We start from the raw sequence: 19,994 nt of genomic DNA, 5'->3' as shown, positions 1-19,994 counted from the left end.
GCACATCCACTGTAGCTGAAACACATACATTACTATGTTTGGTATTAATAAACCTTTCTTGGAATGAAAACCTTAAAAGTTTTCAGTATTATCTTACTTGCACAAGATATGGAGGTAGGAATAATGAACTCGGCCTAACATTATTCTATTGTGACCACTATTGCAGTTATAATTTCCTGTACTATATTTACAGGATACGCCATTAAGAATATCAAAAATACTGTGTTCTATTACTTTTATTCTATGTGTTTTCCAAGAATTTTAAATTATAATAAATCACCTTCCCTGTTTATATACAATTTTTTGGTGTCAGAAGACATACGTATATTGGAGGTCCATAAATCCCCCCATAAAGCTTCTTGAAGTCTACTGCTGAATGGTGGTAAATTTATTTCGTCTTGAAATTCACATAATTGGAATAATCCTAAAACCCGAAGTTATCCAGTAGAAGCCTATACAAGAGAATTTATCTTAATTTGTGAGATTCCTTAAAATATTATTCTAGTTCAGTGTTAGTTCCTGGTCTAAATTCCTATTCTTCCTCCCTCCAAAATATATAGTATCCTGTTTCAAACGTGGAAGGTCAAGGTTCAAACAGGTTGACATAGGGCACCTTTAACTGGATGGCATGTTTTGAGGTCAGTTATAATAACCAGAAATTTTACCAGAATATTTTTCCAACAGTGTTAGTACCAGAGACCTTATAGTTTGCATTAATTCCGGTAGCTCAGATCTTCCAAAAGGGCCTTCATAATTTCTGTACCTCAGAACCATAGTATCGTAAGTCACAACTGGTCAACTTTACAGAAGAGCCCCAAAACACAATCCAACTCTAGTTACCATTAAGGGCAAGGTTAAGATACACTATTATAACTATTTTAGCAGTACAGATTTACAAATCCATAACCAATTTTTTATATTGTCAAAGATTTTTTTCTTTAACATAATTAGTTTTATTAATAATGGACTTACGATGTTGTGGTCTTTAACATAGGTGACTTAATATGGACTTAGACTCCTATGGCCATAATGGTAAAACTAATTGTAGGGATAGTAAAAAAATGGTAGAATTAATAATAATTTAAATTTATTAGTTTTATTATTACTAAGATTAACATTATTAATAGTTTTAAGGTCTGATAAAAAAGAGCAGCATTAGGTTAAGTTATGTAAAGCTAAGCACAATTTTTATTTTTTAGAATAATTCACTTTTTGGTCGATACACTTCAGTCGATAAAAAAAACTTTTTTGATGTCAGATGTGTACACTGCATTAATCTAGTTCAGTCGAATCTTCTTCAGGGAAGTCACCAACATCATCTCCATGTAGAATGCTTTCAAAATACTGCCTATACTCTTCAGGAGCCCACTGCATGAGAGTTTGGATGTCCCTATACTTTTCATTGCTTATTCTCTTTCTTGTTCTTCTTAGTTGAGGTATAATCTGAGGCATTATTAAACCTATTCGTTTGTTTCTCTTCAAATCAACTTGTTTGAAAGTATCTTCACTGAAACTAGTTTTATAGTAAACAACACCTTTATTTTCTCTTCGCAATTGCAGCCATACTACTTCAGATATCAAAAATGGTTCTGCTTCTGTGTTTTTTTTCTGGATATAAGTGGACCATTTTTCTCCTTGAGATGTAAGAAATTAAGAAAATTTTCTAAAGCCATTCTTTTAGTCTGAAATGGATTTTTTGAATCACATGTCGCAATGAAATTCATCCAGTCATTGGTTGTAAAGATAGTGTTTCTTTGAACTTTTTTCTTTGCCCTCTCAATTATACTATGCTTACCATCAACCTCCATGTGTGTATGGCCTGCAAGAAGAAATTTATGATTTATTACTTCAAGATGGGGGAGCTTTTCCATAAGCCACATGTACATGAAGATCATGTTCAGGTTTCTGTTCTGCCCACTGCAATTATCTGTCCATACTGTAAGGTTCTTTGTTTTAGCAGTTAATTCTTGACTTCCCCAAGCAAAAAAGCAAGAAGCCATTTCACTCCCCCTCTTCCTCCAGCAGTCTCATCCCAAATCATACAATGAGTTTTATTTTCTGTTGTGTCATATATTGTATAGTTTAATGTCCATAACTTTCTTAAGTAAAAACATTGACAATTTGTTAATGCTGGTGTTGGTAAGCACTTTTGTAAGTCTGCTGTAATGACTTTAGTGTCTTCACTTTCCTTGGCAATGAGTTTGTCCTCTCTTTTTAAAGTATATCTTCGAGAAGCTTCTTCTAAATGATCCTCCTTTTGCTGTTTGAGTTCTTGTATTTTTTCCTGACACTGTTCATTTTTTAGGTTACAGTCAATTTTGTCACACGTATCACAAGTATCGTTATCAGGCAAATGAAAAGAATAATTAAATTGTTCATTGAACACTTTAGAAAATAACCATTTCTTTTCTGGTTTCATGCCATCTTTATTGCAGTCTTCGACATACATGTCGTACATTTTGGTAATATTTAAATGATTGCCCAAGTATTTCCGCTGTGACCTCTCCCTACTGTAATGGCTAACATATGCAGAATATTTCTTAATATGATTTTTGATCACTTCTATTGCTTCATCAGGTATTTTATTAATCGGTGTGTGGTGTCCTCTAAGGTCTCCTGCTACAAGACCAATGTCACCTGTCTTTCTCAAAACACTTCTTGTAAACATATCTGAAATTGAAAGAGTATTAAAAAAAAGGTTTTACACACTACTTCTTCAACACTGTTCTTTTTAAAAATATATGCATTGCTCACACTTTTATTCTGCCTCGTTCCGTCTCTTTGCCGCTGCCTAGTTACAGGTTTTGATTTGATGCAAGATGCAACAAACTGCCTTTTTAAGTCCCAGTTTTCTGTCATATTTCCAAAACTCGGAATGGATATTGAGTCTTTCTTCATTTGTAAATCTTGTGTTACATTTTAATCGACAATTATCTTGACATGGAGGTTTTAATGGCCTTCCTTCTGCAACCTTTCCCTTTGAATTTACGTACTGCTCACCAGAAAGTACTTTTCTTTTCCTAATGTTTTTTTTCCAGTTTAATGGGTTTCTGACTCTCTTTTTGCCCTTTTCAGGAATATTTATCATGTCATCATTTGAATCAGAATCACTGTAGGGAACAAGTTTATATTGATTTGATACGGCTGTAGGTACGGTATTTGTATCAAATGTTGTAGGTTGTGATATCTCAATGACATCACTAAAAGATATTTCACTTTCTGAACTCTCCTGGGGTACATAAGTGGGATTATCCAGATCATTGTCAGAAAATAAACTGCTGTTTGATGAACAGTCCTCTTGTACAATTTCAGCAGGAAGATGATGTCCGGTTTCTGGTTCTGCAAAGAAAAAGGTTTATTAGTAGCCTACCCAATAAAATATGTATATATAATTAAGGTTAGTACCCTTGTAGGTATAAACTCATTTTATAAACAAACATGTTACGGACAGGCCATGATACATATTTTCATTACGTTACGTCTTAATTTTTTGTGGCTGCACTTCCATATACGCCCGGCGAAACAATCGATTTAATATCAAATATCAATCTTTCGTTCGAGATAAATGAGTAAGTACATTATTTATGTAAATTTACCCAAATTTGTTTAAACACAGTTTCACATAATTAATTACAATATAACATCATTTTACACACATTTACAATATATTAGAAAATTTCAAACTTATTACAATTGAAAATAGTGCCTCTAGATGCCTATAACTGTGGACTCTTGGGATCACCCATGCCTTGGTGATGTGGATTGCCTTACCCGTGGAACAAGGCCACCTTTTCCAGGAGATATTTACATAACTATTTATTTTTGCCGAAAAACATTACAAACACACTTCTCAGATAATACGAAAACCAACCACATTTTTTGTCTCAGTACTGTCATTACAAAACGTTACATTTAATTGTTTATGATATTTAATTTGGTTCTTAAAAAATCAACATTATTTTCTTGACCAATAAAGAACGACATTTTCATACAGAAACCGATAATTCATAATTTCATTTGATTCTTCCTAAGATCGATATATTAACAAACTATATTTACTATCGATATGATTCGGTAGTACATTATTTGTTTCACGGGGCGTATATGGAACTGCAGCCTTTTTGCTCTTAATATGGTCTTATATGCTTATATCAATACTGTTAAAGCCCAGTTTGTAAGAATGACAATAACCTTAAGTGAAAATTCAGGTTATAATATTGTAACAAAACAACACATGCCTATAACGTAGGCAAGAAAACACTTACCATAACCGTTCACTGATGGATCAACAACATCTTCTGGATCTTGAATAAGATTTTCATGTTTGGTGATATTTTGTCCTAGTAGGCTATAAAGCTCAGGGAATGATTCTTGAATCAAATCCGGTTGAAACTGGTTATTAAATTTTATTACTAAAGCTTGTAATTTTAAAATATTTATATTTTGTCAGATCTGTAATTTATTTCATTAACATAGCTTAAAATGTTACATAGCTTTGTAACAACGATTATAATGAATTAATATGGTTACGATAGGTACCCATAACCTCTGACCTACAAAATAAAAATTAGAACTAACCTGTAATTCAGTTAGAAAAGCCGCAGGGCTGCTGTTCCTGGGTGCTTGTTCCTGAATGTTAGGAATCTCTATTAATGGAGACACTGGGCAACTTGTTACATCTTCTGAAGTAACAACATAGCCATGATCAAGACTTACTAATGTGTTCTGATGTTGTGCCAATGAAAGCATAAGTTTTCCTCTACTTGAAACATTACTGTATGGTCCATCCGTCATTGTAAATAACCATTAAACTCTAGCTTTTATTCATATGAAAGACAATGTATGCAATCTTTAACCACAATAACCTCGAATATCTTTCTTCTAACCTCAAACACCAACTTCGAGAGCAAAAGCAACAATAAACACATGTAGCTACAAATCAGCTGATTGAAAAACTGGATTTGAGTTACTAGCTACTATATACAGTACAGGAGCCAGACTAACGTAAGTCCGGCTCTGGACTTGCGTTACACTCATTGGAGCTTACTATTTAGAACCAAAATATCGTATCTAGATTTACGATAGTATGGCTCAAACAGATGTTGGGACTTACGATTGTATAGCTCTAGCTAAATCCGTAAATATATTTTTTAGCAGACATACGATAGAATGGCTCTATAGAGCACATAATTTCAACAAAAGATCAGCTGATATCAGAAAAATGATATTTTTGGACTTACGATACTATGGTTCTGAGGTACAGATTTAAACTCAAAGGATTTCGAGACGTCGCGAAGAATAAAAACTCCAGTCGTTTAAATTGGGAGAATCCCCATCTTTTGAACTCAAACCAACACTTCTTACCAGTTTAAAAAACTTGAGACCTGTAAAAGAGGATAAATTAGGAACTAGAAAGCCATTCCCATGACTGGTTTTTGTGTTCGAGGACCAGATAGAATACTGCGACATTCTATAACCGTATAAAAGTGACATTGAATTTCAAACACAATAACCAAAGCTATGCTATGGTGTGACGTACCAACTGGTGGCGGCCTGTGTTATAATTAGTCGCAAACAAAAAGGGTGGATACTACAATGAACAATTAAGTAGACCTGCGATAAAACAGTCAGTAAAATCCTTATAACTATACCACACCAAGTTTTACTAAACCGTTTATGTTCCTGCTAATAAATATCACAGCTACAGTGTAGGTAACGGTTGAGATATTATTGTGTACAATAACATGCAATACGCCACGCACATAAATGTGCCAGTGAACAGTTTATGGGGTGAACAGTTAAAACTTGTTTACAATGGTGACACGCCTTGTCAGGTTGTAAACGCGCATAGCTCCGTATTTTACAGCGGCGTTACCTGCGCTACATTACAGCGTCAGTTGGAGTTGTAGCCTTTACGTCACTTTAGAGGATTAATAACTCTTTACGGATAGTGGTAAAGATGTGAATTGCAAATGGCAAACGTGACAGGTTTAGCAATATGTGAATATTATCAATAGTTTAGAAACGGGGTTGAAGATTAACTAGTTTATAACAACTAGGTATAAATACTAAATCTGGTAACTTTATTTTATCAGTTAGGAAAATGTTCTCTATTAATTTAAATTCAGTTTTAATGTGCTCGTATGCCAAGACATACATCATATTTTAGTACGTAGGCAAAATAATGAATTTCAACAGATTTTTACCCCCCTTCCAAAAAATTAGTTTATGAATGGTTTAATTTTATAATTTGTATTATTTTACAGAGGAAATTCGCGTGGCCGTGCTAGTAAAGAAAGGTAAGTATATACGCTAATTTATTGACCTAGTGTGAGCCGAGTGGTGGGAGAGACTGATTTGTGGTTCCTCAACCGGAAACGGGCCTCACGCAACCGACTGCTTCCTACCTTTACTGTCTCGCCTGACATTACGTCATCATCGGTACCGTCAATCGAACATTTGTAAACATTGATGTGGAACATGAATAGGGTCTTCAACCTCTTTATTTAGCATAAATACATCTAGAAATAAAAATAATTTAATAAATGCATACGACGAAATAATTTGCTCAACGTATTGGAATATAGAACGTCTCTATGGAAACATCGATTAAATTTCTAGACTGTGAGTTATGACTTCCAATATAATTGTGCTACACCCTCATAAAATATCATTATCTAATCATGACACGTAGTTTGTACAATATGCTCGTAGTAGCTGAAGAGGTTGTAAAATATACAACAATGGTGTTGCATTTTAATATGCTGCAACAACATGGCTTTGATACACTTACTTGTCAGTCAATTATGTTTAAGATTTAATTAGAAATTCCGTTGACGAAGATGGCTTTCCACGGAGAGGTTTAAAAATTTCAATAGTTTATTTGTGTAAGCAATGATTCGACGCGGTAAGCCTAACAAACACACTTCAGTACGTGTTTCCTTAAGTGTGCTTAGTATCAAAATATCGCTACAAATTTAGAACAAAACAGACAGATCCTAACGCCTAACGGATCAAAACCTTTCAGCTCGTGCAACTGATGATTATGTTCTAGAAATATCCCCACATGGATCTCGATTGGAGGCAACCCTTTCACTTAAACTTACCTATCCAGATTATCCAGTCAATCCGAAAGTGTCCGAAAGTGTCCTGAGAAAACAAAAACATTTATTTTTAGACTAGAGGGACGAAATGAGATAAAATTTAGTAGTATGGTAAGCAGTTCTCTATTTCATCACTACAGTATTATTACGAAAGGAATACATAGAGACGAATTGTCATAAATATTACAATGTATCCTCTGTATCATTGCAGCTAAGCCTTAGTTACGGTGATAGACTGAGTGGAAGAAATGAAGTTTGCTCATATTGTAATAGATCCGTTCTAGAGGAAGCTTGGGCATGGGCAATCTAGATGATGGTGTAATCTCTCATCCTTCTTGGGATCCCATAGCCCCAGATCTTGGGCAGTGAAATGAAAATCGGTACGGAAATAGTTGTAAATATTAGGCTGAAACAATTAGGACTGAATATCTTTGTGGATACAATATTCAGAAAATGCTTTTCCAAAGCTCCCCATGATTTCCAAAGCGAAACTCGATCCAGCAGCTGCCGCAGCAGGCGGGTCACGCCCCAAGTAATCCCCGGTTGAACGATTCACTTTACTGTAACTCCATTTATGTGAAACACGATGGTATTAATGAAAACACATTTCAGTTTGTATCGCTGCATAATAAATGTGGTGTAGCGATATTACGTACAACATACAATTAAACAATGCTAATTAGAGATATACATTTGTAATACTATTGACTTCGATATATGACCAAGAAATTACAGGCAACGAAAATATTCAGTATGTTAATAATGATAACTTTACACATACCCCAAGCATATCTTTGTAATAATACGTAAGAGTAGACATTAGGAATTCGTATTCTCAGAATTGTTCTAAGTAAAAGTATATTTTAATTAAATAGATTTTTTTTGTGACACCATAGCAGTGCATTACAAGCATTGAAATATAATAACGCATTTACCTTAAAATGTCTCTTTAACTTCCACAATAAAAGTGGTATTACTTTTATAATATCGTAATTGTTTGAGGTACTTGGTCTTCATTACATAAATTAAATTTAAATAAATAAAGATGAAATCCCAGATTTCTAAATGTACATTGTAAGAAAAATAAAAGTTTTAAATAAGTGTTATAAGATTTATTCATATTGTTTATACATATTTATAAAACACTTTTCGAGGCTACATCTCTAACATAAAATTTAAATTCGTTAAAATTTGAAAATACTATTAAAATTTTAGTAAATAATTACCTACTATAATCTAAACTTAGTTTACAGACTTCTCTCTAGTATCACTTAAATTAATTGGTCAAAAATAAATAATTATCACAAATCATAGAGACGCCAGTAGTGGCTACTAGGGTTTAGTAAGTTTTAAGTAGTTTCTTGACATTAATTCTAATTTAATGTTATTTTCAATTACCACGAAAAAGGGCTAAAAAACTAACTATATAATGTTATAAAATACAACAATCCCACTAGGAGAAGAGCTGTGTTGTAATATTCAGGAGTAATCAGTCGGAGTGGTTGTTTATATTTATGAGGGACGTCAGTCAATAAGGGTCATTCCACATGGAAGCCCCTGTAGTGGTCTTGACATGTTCAGCACTTAAGCCGTTAAACTAGCCCTAAAGTGCTACTCTTATTCCTACTGTGACAGAAGGGGGATGTGGTTAATCGAATTGGTTTATCGTTTATGGTGAATCAGATATATTGCGCATCCAACACAGACTATGATATTTTCGGTACTTTGATATTATATGGAGGCTACACTGTCCTTATTTTATATTGTAATTATGTTTTATTTAAGTAGATATGTACATACGTACGTATTATAAATATAAAATGTTAGAGTTTGCATTTTAGGAGGTCTCATATGAGCTTGAATTTATGTGCTCTCTGAACAAATATTTTTCTTCTTTCGTATAAAGCGCGGGGTGGCGCCATATTGGATGATATAGAACGTGGTCTGAGGTCGGTTTGCCATCAGTACACCAATCACTAACCCGCACTTCCGGCAAAAAAAGAAAACCCTCCTTTGAGATAGTACCCATTACAAGCTCGGTTCACATGGGCGACTGTAATAGTTAACTATAACTTAGGTACTACTAGTAACATAATTATGATAACTTAACCTAAACCTATATCGTGTAATAACAAGTAGTAGGCAGGGACAGAGTGGCTACCAATTTACTAAGTTTTCATTTATCACAATGTAAACTTTAAAAAAGTTATTTACATTAATTAAAATGTCTATTCTTAACCATAGGGTTATCTCATCTTATATTAAGATATTCATATATATGACATGAAGTGCATAACTACAAATGAACCTACTTTTTTTGATCCCACAGGTTAAGAGTATGAAATAGACATATAGCCCCACCTTTTCATGAATAAATGAATACTAGTTTATTTTATTTCATTTACAGTTCACACCAATATTTGGAAAGAAGTAATTTGTGATTTATGTTGACATAAAGTGTTATATAGCCCCGAGAACCTCTTTTACAATTTTAATAACCAGGTGACGATCTTATGGTTAGGCCCCAGAGTAAAACATAAGAGCGCATTGTCCACGTCACAAAACCTACTCAAGCCAGCTGCCTGCACTAATGAGACCTAGTTAGAGCGAGCGGCTGTGGTGTTACTAACAATGAGACTGAGGTTGAGTCAGTCAAGTGAGTCAGCAGTCTCAGACGTCGTGACGTATCTAACCCAGTGGTGCGACTCTATAGAATGGCTGACAGCATTGCATGACAGCAATGACGTTTCCATTGAAAAATTAAAATAAAAGGAAATGTGCCTTTATGAAAGAGTTTGATATAGGGCTATCAATTTCCCTCTATCGCTCAAACTAAGCTATTGATTTATTAATTGAGCATTAGCGAAGTATATCACTCGAGGGGCTAGAAACATTCGATTGTTTGTCTGTCTGCATATAAGCACGATATATGAAGAACGAGCTGTATATACTTGAAAATGTTTAATGATCTTCTTTTCTACGTAGGCAACATGGAGTTTGATGATGGTGCTTGTGACTTATTTGGATTTTGCTGTGATTTCGCGAACATTTTGAAATTGGTCTGACCATGTAACGAGAATATTTTACAATAAATAAACTTGTAAGCAAACTGATAACAATCATGTTACATTAAAAAAATGTAACATAGTAAATATGTATTCTAAGTAGAACATCCGCAAGTAACATTTCATCTGCAGACCCACAATTTAGCATGAAACCTATTTATACAGTACGTACTGGCAAGTATGAGTTCACAATTGGCATTTCAACTTAGAACTCGTACTACTACCTTATAGGTAATTTAGTTATTGCAGTAACAATCATATGTATGTATGTATTAACTTTGTAGCTTTAAATATTTAATTTCAAAATGCAAAAAAACCTATACAGTTCCGCTTTTGTTGGAGGTTTAACTATTTTAAACTGTTGTTATAATCTTGTGTTAACGTACATGCCTGATATATGTCTTGGCATAATAAGTATTTACATGTCAGATTAAAAAATGACATATCTCTTCGTGAATTTTCTATATACATACACCGACAAGGGAAAGATGTAATACCCATCCGTATTTTCTTTTAGTTAGAATAAGAAATTGATGTCCCGATCACGAGTATAAATAAATAAGTAAGCTAAAGCATGTGTTCATTTAACACCCCTGAGGCCAATAACTTCGGAAAAAATCCTATTGGTGTTTGGGGTAATGTAACCAGAAGTTTATTATTTGGTCTGTAGTTCGTTATTTATTTTTTGTAACCTTAGTTGTTGTAGAATTTATTTGGTATTTGTAAGTGTTTTCCTTTTATTTATTAACTGTTACTTATTATTATATTAGGTAAGTTAGCACCACTGCCACTCAAATGTTGTAATCACTCTCAAAAAATTATAAGTATAATAATAATAAAACTAGAAATTTTTGCTATTTGCTAATATGCTATAATTATTGCGAGGTTGTATTATTTAGCTACAACTATTGGTACCATAGATGACTGATCGTTATTCACTTATCTTGGTATAACGAGACGCGGTAGGATGGAATTTGGAGTTTTCTAAAAATAAAAAACAATTAATGATCTCAAAGACAATTAATTGGTTCCAATTATATAACAAATAGAAACAAATTACAACAATACCTTTTTTGCATACCTTTTTATGGATTTGGTTGTGAAGGTAGAATATTTACTCCATCCAACGAATGAACTTAAACGTAAAAAGTAAAGTTAAGATATCTGGTTATACATGGCGAAATAAGGGCTAAGAAGCCATCTCTAACACAACCTGGGTACTAACGGCTTAAAGGTTACTTCCGAACCACTACCAATGGCCGGGCAGGCGAGCTGCTTGCAAGGACAGGATCGTTCAGAGGTCACCCATCCAAGCAGCAGCCAAGCTCGAATTTGCTTGATCTGGTTATCTTGCGTTAAACGTTGTATTGGCTATACTGCGCCATTGGGAACATATATTATTATAAATATTATTGATTAAAGTAATGACTAAACAAATAATCTTTTATAAAGAAATACAACACAGGAAGGACCTAATATAATGTAACGAAAGTCTTACTGACCTATCCAACAAAGTACTTTCATCACATTATTTTACAATAAATTAACGTATGATAAAATATCACTTCATCGTAATACAAAAGTTTATTCTGTGATTTTCTGGTTTGCTTGCATGGTGTATATATGATACCAATTTAAAAATGCTTAAATTTTTTTCTTATCCATAATTTTGACTATTTTACCACAAAAACAACAAAGTTCTTGATGAGACAGAGAGGAAACTGTGTACCAAGTGGCTAGGTCTAAATAATGTGAATAAGATTGATGCCAAAATGCAGTAAAACCCGACAATATATTAGCATAGTAAAATAACTTATTTCCAACAATTTTGTAATGACAGGATATTGCAGAGTTTGGAAAATAACAATTTTAAGGCTTTAATAAAAGATCACTCTTTAATGTAATCACGTAACAAATATTTTATATTTATTTGATTTTTTAATTGCTAATGACAAGGGTGGAATAAAGGTGCCCTTTCAAGAATTTAAGTCTAGCTACTTAACTGTAAAACGTTTAAAATATGTGTAAACAATGTAAATTACTTCAGGTTATCTCATAGGGATCGATCAGGTTGTTGACCTTGTACTAAATTAAAAATAAATGAATTTTAATAATTTTTTTAATTATTGATTTCTATTGAGCGAATATGAAGTAACTGCAACTAGGACATAAAAAACTTAAACATTTTCTAGGAAATATATATATATATATATATATATATATATATATATATATATATTCACAGTAATCATATAGGTTTAGAAAGTTTCATATATTATTAGGAATATTATCAGTAAAAAAGGAGTATTCCTTTCTTACATTATTATCAATGTGCTTTCATCCCCTCTCAACTACTTGAAAGTTCTACAATTAACATTAAACTTTCTTAGATATGAGTAAATAACAATCTGTGTTATTTATACATCCCTTTAGTATTGTTTGGTTACCGATATTAGCATTATTAATGTTCAATAAAATAAACTCTATCATATGACCTGTGTTAAACATTACAACATTAGTTTTTTTAAGGTACGTGAAATGACAGACTACGGAGCTCCTCGTGTCCTCAGATAAGCCGTACATTAGTCATATGAAATGGAGTTCTGACACGAAACTTAATGCATTACAGAGCATCGCTCATGCTACATTATAAAATATGTAGTTGCGTTGGGAGCGTGAGTTAATTGAAAGTGATAAGTTATTAGGCTAAAAGCATTCTTCGAAAAATGTCTGTGGCCATTGCTCTGTTTACAACAGAGGATCGCTTCTTCTTCCAATAAGAGGCTTAGCGTCCTTGTTGAAGAAACGCTGAAAAGATAAATAAAAAATGTAATGAATACTAAAAAATTGTTTTCATTATTGCCAAAAATCAATTGCATAGTGATAATGTAGGATATAAATATTTAAAACTAGGAAACCTTTTTGGGTAACAACAACATTCCAAGTTTTCATAAGAATACTGGAAATAATAATTCTTCCTGTATAAAATACATGTAGTAACCACTAACATCAATGTTTTCCCACGGTAAACGCAGTAGAAATCATTAACTTTGCATCCCTCTCTTACAATCTTACTTAGATCGTTATCGCTCTGAGAAGCGTATGAAGGTACATCAGGATCGAGTTCTATCAATGGATTCTTTAAAGATATTTACCACTGCGAATCACTTTACCAATATTGAAATTAAAAGAGCTTGTTTTGTTGCTATTTAATATATCTAATCTAAATATATAAAACACTTGCAATATAAACGAAACATTATTTTTTGTAACATTGTTGAAATAACTCAAAAGCTAATTAAAACACAAAATTATAAAATTAAAAAGTTTTTTTCACCAATTAATATATATGAAATTTGCTTACTGTATGATATACATTTCGATAAATCAAAATGTTTACTATGGCATGAAAAAATATTAATTTAATAACAGATCTAGAAAAAGATATAACTTCATGGAAAACCCGAACACCCCATGAATAAAACTTACAAGCGCTAAAACTATCCTTAAAACCAATTTACTACATGGAATATATTGAAAATATTTTCATGTTCTGAAAGTTCAACAAAGGCTTAGTACTAACAGTTTTAAACTAATCTCCATGACAGATGCATGAGCGATAGCTGGAAGTGAGGCCTTACAAACGCAGGTGTTGTCGGTAAACTACCAATTCACCAAATTGAGGCGTCCTAAGTCTGCTCAGTTTTAAATAATATCCATCACTCATGCATGAGCGATAGCTGGAAGTGAGGCCTTACAAACGCAGGTGTTGTCGGTAAACTACCAATTCACCAAATTGAGGCGTCCTAGGTCTGCTCAGTTTTAACTAATCTCCATGACTGATGCATGAGAAATAGCTGGAAGTGAGGCCTTACAAACGCAGGTGTTGTCGGTAAACTACCAATTCACCAAATTGAGGCGCCCTAGGTCTGCTCAGTTTTAACTAATCTCCATGACTGATGCATGAGAAATAGCTGGAAGTGAGGCCTTACAAACGCAGGTGTTGTCGGTAAACTACCAATTCACCAAATTGAGGCGCCCCAGGTCTGCTCAGTTTTAAATAATCTCCATGACTGATGCATGAGCGATAGCTGGAAGTGAGGCCTTACAAACGCAGGTGTTGTCGGTAAACTACCAAACTCACCAAATTGAGGCGCCCCAGGTCTGCTCAGTTTTAACTAATGTCTATCACTCATGCATGAGCGATAGCTGGAAGTGAGGCCTTACAAACGCAGGTGTTGTCGGTAAACTACCAAACTCACCAAATTGAGGCGCCCCAGGTCTGCTCAGTTTTAACTAATGTCTATCACTCATGCATGAGCGATAGCTGGAAGTGAGGCCTTACAAACGCAGGTGTTGTCGGTAAACTACCAAACTCACCAAATTGAGGCGCCCCAGGTCTGCTCAGTTGTAACTAATCTCCATGACTGATGCATGAGCGATAGCTGGAAGTGAGGCCTTACAAACGCAGGTGTTGTCGGTAAACTACCAAACTCACCAAATTGAGGCGCCCCAGGTCTGCTCTGTTTTAACTAATCTCCATGACTGATGCACGAGCGATAGCTGGAAGTGAGGCCTTACAAACGCAGGTGTAGTCGGTAAACTACCAACTCAATTTTTTTTCACCAATTAATATATATGAACTTTGCTTACTGTATGGTATAAATTTCGATAAATCAAAATGTTTACTATGGCATGAAAAACTATTAATTTAATAACAGATCTAGAAAAAGATATAACTTCATGGAAAACCCGAACACCCCATGAATAAAACGTACAAGCACTAAAACTATCCTTAAAACCAATTTACTACATAGAATATATTGAAAATATTTGCGTCCCACGTCTGCTCAGTTTATATTTATGAGCGGCCCAAAGCTACCCTGGGTTTGGATTTCATCTCAGGCCGATATTTTGTTATCATAATTTTACGGTAGGTGTGATTTCGTTTAAAATATATATCTAATCTTTTGAACTAAACTTTGACTTAAATCCTGCGGTAACAACTGAAGTATATTTCAATTCACTTTATAAAAAGGATTTCTTTTTTATTATAGTAAATTGATAAATAATTAAACTTTTACAACCATAATGAAGAAGTAAGAATACAAATTCAAAATTAAAAAGAATTTACGAAACTGTCCTGCTCTTGTTACAATCTCGTCAGTCCTAGTTCATTTGTCATCCCACGTTCTTCATTTAGAAGTTTGCTTTAAAATTGAAAAATTGTATACTGACGTTTAAACATCTGTGATAAGTAGACTATAGGTTAAAAATTAGTTTTATTTTATTAAATTACTGTCTTTTTTACTGATTTAAACTGTTACTAGTTTATAAATATTTATTATTGTTCTCCTATTTCCCTTGCTAATAGTTCTGTACATGTTTATTATATTCTATTTGATTTTATTATTGCTTTATTATTTATCAATATTAGTTCAACTGTTATGTATCTGTTCTATACTATACTGTTCTATGCCAATTTTATAAATGTAACTTTTGCTTAGCACTGATAGTTACTGACATTGTTGTAGCACTTTAAATTAATATTTCAGCGCATGGTGATTATTATTCTAATTTTTTATATTGTTGTTTCATTTCATTATTTATAATAGCATAATTTTTTTCACTTTTATACTTATCCATGCACCAGAAAACACCGTTCGATGTTTACTTTTCAAGATTGTTTTGTTGACAAAGGAATGTCGGATATGTTTGCAATAAAAAAATAATATTCATATAATTGTGGCATAATTGCGGGAACACATTTTATTACTATACTTAACTATTTTAAACACGTCTAGGTATACAAACAACAGAAACATATGGTTCCAGGCAAGCTTTATAGATGCTTTAGAACTAGTTTTACGTTTATGCTGTTGCATTTTATGTATTCCAGAACTACATTTTTTATAAATAAATATTATTCGTAATATACTCCCTGGTTTGTAATGCATGTGTACTTTTTACGTAGAAATGAATATTCGTCATTTTTAGTATCTGTATGCTGAAACCGTTATCCATCCATCAATAATACTGACAAGTAATATTGTGTGTTAAACTAATTTTAATTGATTAATAACTTAACTTTAAACTAGTTGGCCATCGTTATATAACAACACTGTAAGCTACCACGATTATTTTCCTTTTGTTGAGGAAGGTTCATCACCAACGAAGCCAGAAACAATTTATCTTCTTAAAGGGAATCAATTTACTTTTTCCTTCCAAGATAACTAAATATGATTTATTACTGATATTTGCATATACAGTACTCATATTATACGAATAAATCAATTCTGTAATAAAAAGTGATGAAAATAAACCTTGTTTTGAAATTCAATTGAGTACATTTTTAGGTAGATTTAGTCATTGTGTCGCAGATTTGTTCCTTTACAAAATAGTCTGACTTTATCTCGCAATACTCTCTTGTCACATTTTTCAAACATGTATTTGCAAATGTTATTAACTATCAAAACACGTCACCTCGGAAATAACTTTTCACGAGATAATCACGCACTTTTTAACTGATATAATAACAGTATTAAGCATCTTATTTTATCTTTGACATGACTCCGATTCTTAGAAAGCGTCATTAAAAATGCATTAATTAAGCCGGAATTTTATTTCTTTATCTTAGCCTCAATGTGTTTATAGATGATACAGTATTTCTTTATATTGGTTTCATTAAGTATTGAGCGCACACATTTTCATTACAAGTTAAAAAATGAATACAATGCCTTCCAAATATTAGAAATGGGATTGTTATATCACAGTCAGGAAGCATTAAAGAAAAAATTTCAACGGGTTTATAACATTTCAGATAGTTTCTATGTTTTACTTGTCTTTTTTTGATAATAATGTTTTAAGAAAGAGGCAACCAGTTTTTAGAAAAGTTCAATATTATTCGTTTATTTACACAAACCAAAAGGATGACTACTCGAATTTTTATCTTATCAAATATAAAACAATAGAACAGATTAATATAATCTTTAATGGAATTAAATATATTGTTAGTTATTAATTAATTAAAAGTCATATATTAAGCACAGTTTAAAATTTTTTAGCACTTTAAAAATTTAAATTTATAAATGTGTTAACAATTTTTCATATAAAACTCAGATATCTTAAAAGTCTGAAGATCGTTTGATTCCAAATTAAAAAAAAAAACATTACGTAAAGTTGACTGTATACAATTTTATAAAGCTATTTTAATGTAAAATACATTTTTAAATATTAAAAATGTATTAAATACATTGTAGTTTATTATTACATGATTCTCTTGTATTACTAATACTAATGTCACCAAGTCTAGTTTTATTAATTTTAATTATGTAACGTATAGTTCGTACAAGATCTGTTCCGTAATGTTAACATCTTAAAGTTGTGTACTTTTATCTCATCTATTAGTTATATATTTTTTTTTAATTAACACTTCAAAATAATAGAAAGAAAATTCAAAGCTAAAGAGTAGTCATATTTTGAAGCTGGTCGTTAAGAAGAAATATAAACTTAAAAAGTTAGACAGAACTGATTAGTTTAATCTTGTAGAAGGTAATGTGTATAATAAAACCTGCTACAGCTTTTCCCTTGACGACTTCACGTTTACGACAAAAGTTTCTTGACAGATCGCAGATTGATGGAACACGTTCTCATACTTGGGAACTGTCAAACTCGTTTACTGTGAAAGTGACTTCTCCACATTTTCAATAAACGCATAACTTTAGTTAACATTTATTGCTAGTGTTCTGGTATTTTGCCTTTCCTGGTCTATTATTTTTAGTTTTCTTAGCTTATACTCCATCATTAAGCATTACATTAACTGTTGCACTGTTTCGTATGATAAATGTAAGTTAAATGCCGAGATATTATGTGGTCAGCCAGACAGAATGTTTTCTTCAACCCTCGGAGTTCGGTAATTCTAAGACAATTATGTCGTAAGTTATATATATATATATATATATATATATATATATATATATATATATATATATATATATATATAAGTATTATGCGGAGGAAGTTGAAATTAGTCTAGAAATATTACTCAGAATTAAAAATGCAGTTAAAAATAGTGTATTAGTAAAGAGGATTTGGCAGAAGGAACACCTAACGAATAAAGTAAAAGATTTGAGATTGTCGAAACAGTTGAAGCTCGTTATTGTTGCTTAAAAAACCAATCTAGAAATTTCTCCTTATGTAATCCTCTGAAGCAAAGTGATTTAACAGCAAACCGTTTTGTATGTAGTTTGCTACAAAATACGGATTTTAAAATGTAATAAAAATAGCTTTAGCACATTTTAAAGCAGGGTTAAAATCATAGTACTCTGGCTGGTGTAACGCTAAAAGTCTCATCCAAGACCGAGGACGGTGCAGACAATGACAAGGGCTTGAAGGAATAGGGATGCAGAAAAATTGAATATATAGAATGGCCCTCCAAATAAAACATTTCAATACTTGCACTAAATATGTAGTTTGTGTTTATATGGATATTTAAACTTGATATTTGATTTTGGAAGACTAAATTTAAAAAAAAAACTCTATTATTAGTCTCCATCCAAGATTTTAATTATTTTTGGTCAAAATCCGTCAGTAGGTATAATTTGGGACATAACGAAAGAATGTAACTTATAAATTAGTTTGATCTGTTCGTTCTTGTGACATCTTAAGAGCAGATAAAATAGTTCAGCCCCATTTGACATTCCGCTTAGCATAACATTTAAAATATAAGCAAAAAGTGAAATAGGCTTGAATCAACCATCATCACCATAGTTTAGAGAGAAAGAAATGAAATATATCTAGCTCCACGAGTGATAAGCTTCGCTAGGGCTCAAGGAATAAGAATCGCCAAATTAAGAAATTTAATTAATCATAGTTTTGTAATTAAGGCCAAAAAAGTAACTTATTTGTATATGTGCTTTTTAAAACAATACTAATAATAACGCTTAAACTACATACATGCTTGTAAAAATTGCTAACTCATAATAATTGCTAATTAATATTTGGTTAAAAAAAAATACACACTGTTCTAATGTTTTAGTACTATTTGCTTAACTATCGCAGAAGCTAGATAAGCTTCATGACAAGTCAAACGCTTGCGGCCTGAGTAGCTCGGGTAAGAGAGACACTTATGATAATGTCAGAGGCCGGTCGTTAACACCGAGTGGCCGACTGCCAACAGTTCTTTGCTCAAACCATTCCTTTGACAACATTGGTAACAGTGACAGTAGATGTTGTGATATAAGTTCCAAGACAAGACGAACGCTTGCGGCCCGAGTAGCTCGCGTAAGAGAGACACTTACGATAATGTCAAAGGCCGGACGTTAACACCGAGTGGCCTACTGCTAACAGTTCTTCCCTCAAACCATTCCTTTGACAATATTGGTAACAGTGACAGTAGATGTTGTGATATAAGTTCCAAGACAAGACGAACGCTAGCGGCCTGAGTAGCTCGCGTAAGAGAGAGATACTTATGATAATGTCAGAGGCCGGTCGTTAACACCGAGTGGCCGCCTGCCAACAGTCCTTCCCTCAAACCATTCCTTTGACAATATTGGTAACAGTGACAGTAGATGTTGTGATATAAGTTTCAAGACAAGACGAACGCATGCGGCCTGAGCAGCTCGGGTATGAGAGACACTTATGATAATGTCAGAGGCCGTTCGTTAACACCGAGTGGCCGCCTGCCAACAGTCCTTCCCTCAAACCATTCCTTTGACAAACATCATGTCTAAATTCAGATATACTGCCAATAAAAAGAAAGACAATCATTGAAAAAATGGACACAAACATGATGTATTATAGATCATTCTTGTAAGAATGTAGCTTA

General features: G+C 32.9%; 1 protein-coding gene across 2 annotated transcripts; it reads right to left on the bottom strand.

Annotated features, from left to right (window-relative positions):
* Nucleotides 1-2,908: 2,908 nt before the first annotated feature.
* LOC124366503 lies at nt 2,909-5,072 on the bottom strand. 2 transcript variants are annotated; one of them, XM_046823090.1, is made up of 2 exons: nt 4,579-5,072; nt 2,909-3,339 (listed from the first exon to the last, which is right to left on the bottom strand). In XM_046823090.1, exons 1-2 carry the CDS (start codon nt 4,792-4,794, stop codon nt 3,085-3,087), a joined length of 471 nt encoding a protein of 156 aa, XP_046679046.1. In that variant the 5' UTR covers nt 4,795-5,072; the 3' UTR covers nt 2,909-3,084. The 2 variants fall into 2 exon arrangements, 1 of the variants encoding a protein (XP_046679046.1); XR_006922819.1 differs by lacking the exon at nt 4,579-5,072 and adding an exon at nt 4,266-4,385 and having other exon boundaries at nt 3,150-3,339.
* Between the last annotated feature and the right edge of the window lie 14,922 nt (nt 5,073-19,994).

This window comes from Homalodisca vitripennis, chromosome 7 (assembly GCF_021130785.1).
Source record: "Homalodisca vitripennis isolate AUS2020 chromosome 7, UT_GWSS_2.1, whole genome shotgun sequence".
NCBI classification, from domain to species: domain Eukaryota; kingdom Metazoa; phylum Arthropoda; class Insecta; order Hemiptera; family Cicadellidae; genus Homalodisca; species Homalodisca vitripennis.
Note: the sequence above shows the minus strand (reverse complement) of the source record. Positions and strands in the feature narration are given on the sequence as shown.

What these genes read in the sequence shown, in the direction of transcription:
- LOC124366503 (XM_046823090.1), bottom strand. Translation starts at nt 4,794, where the DNA reads ATGACGGATGGACCATACAGTAATGTTTCAAGTAGAGGAAAACTTATG. An exon ending in CTTTTCTAACTGAATTACAG is followed by an intron (nt 3,340 to 4,578) that starts GTTAGTTCTAAT and finishes TTTTCTTTGCAG; the next exon opens with AACCAGAAACCGGACATCAT.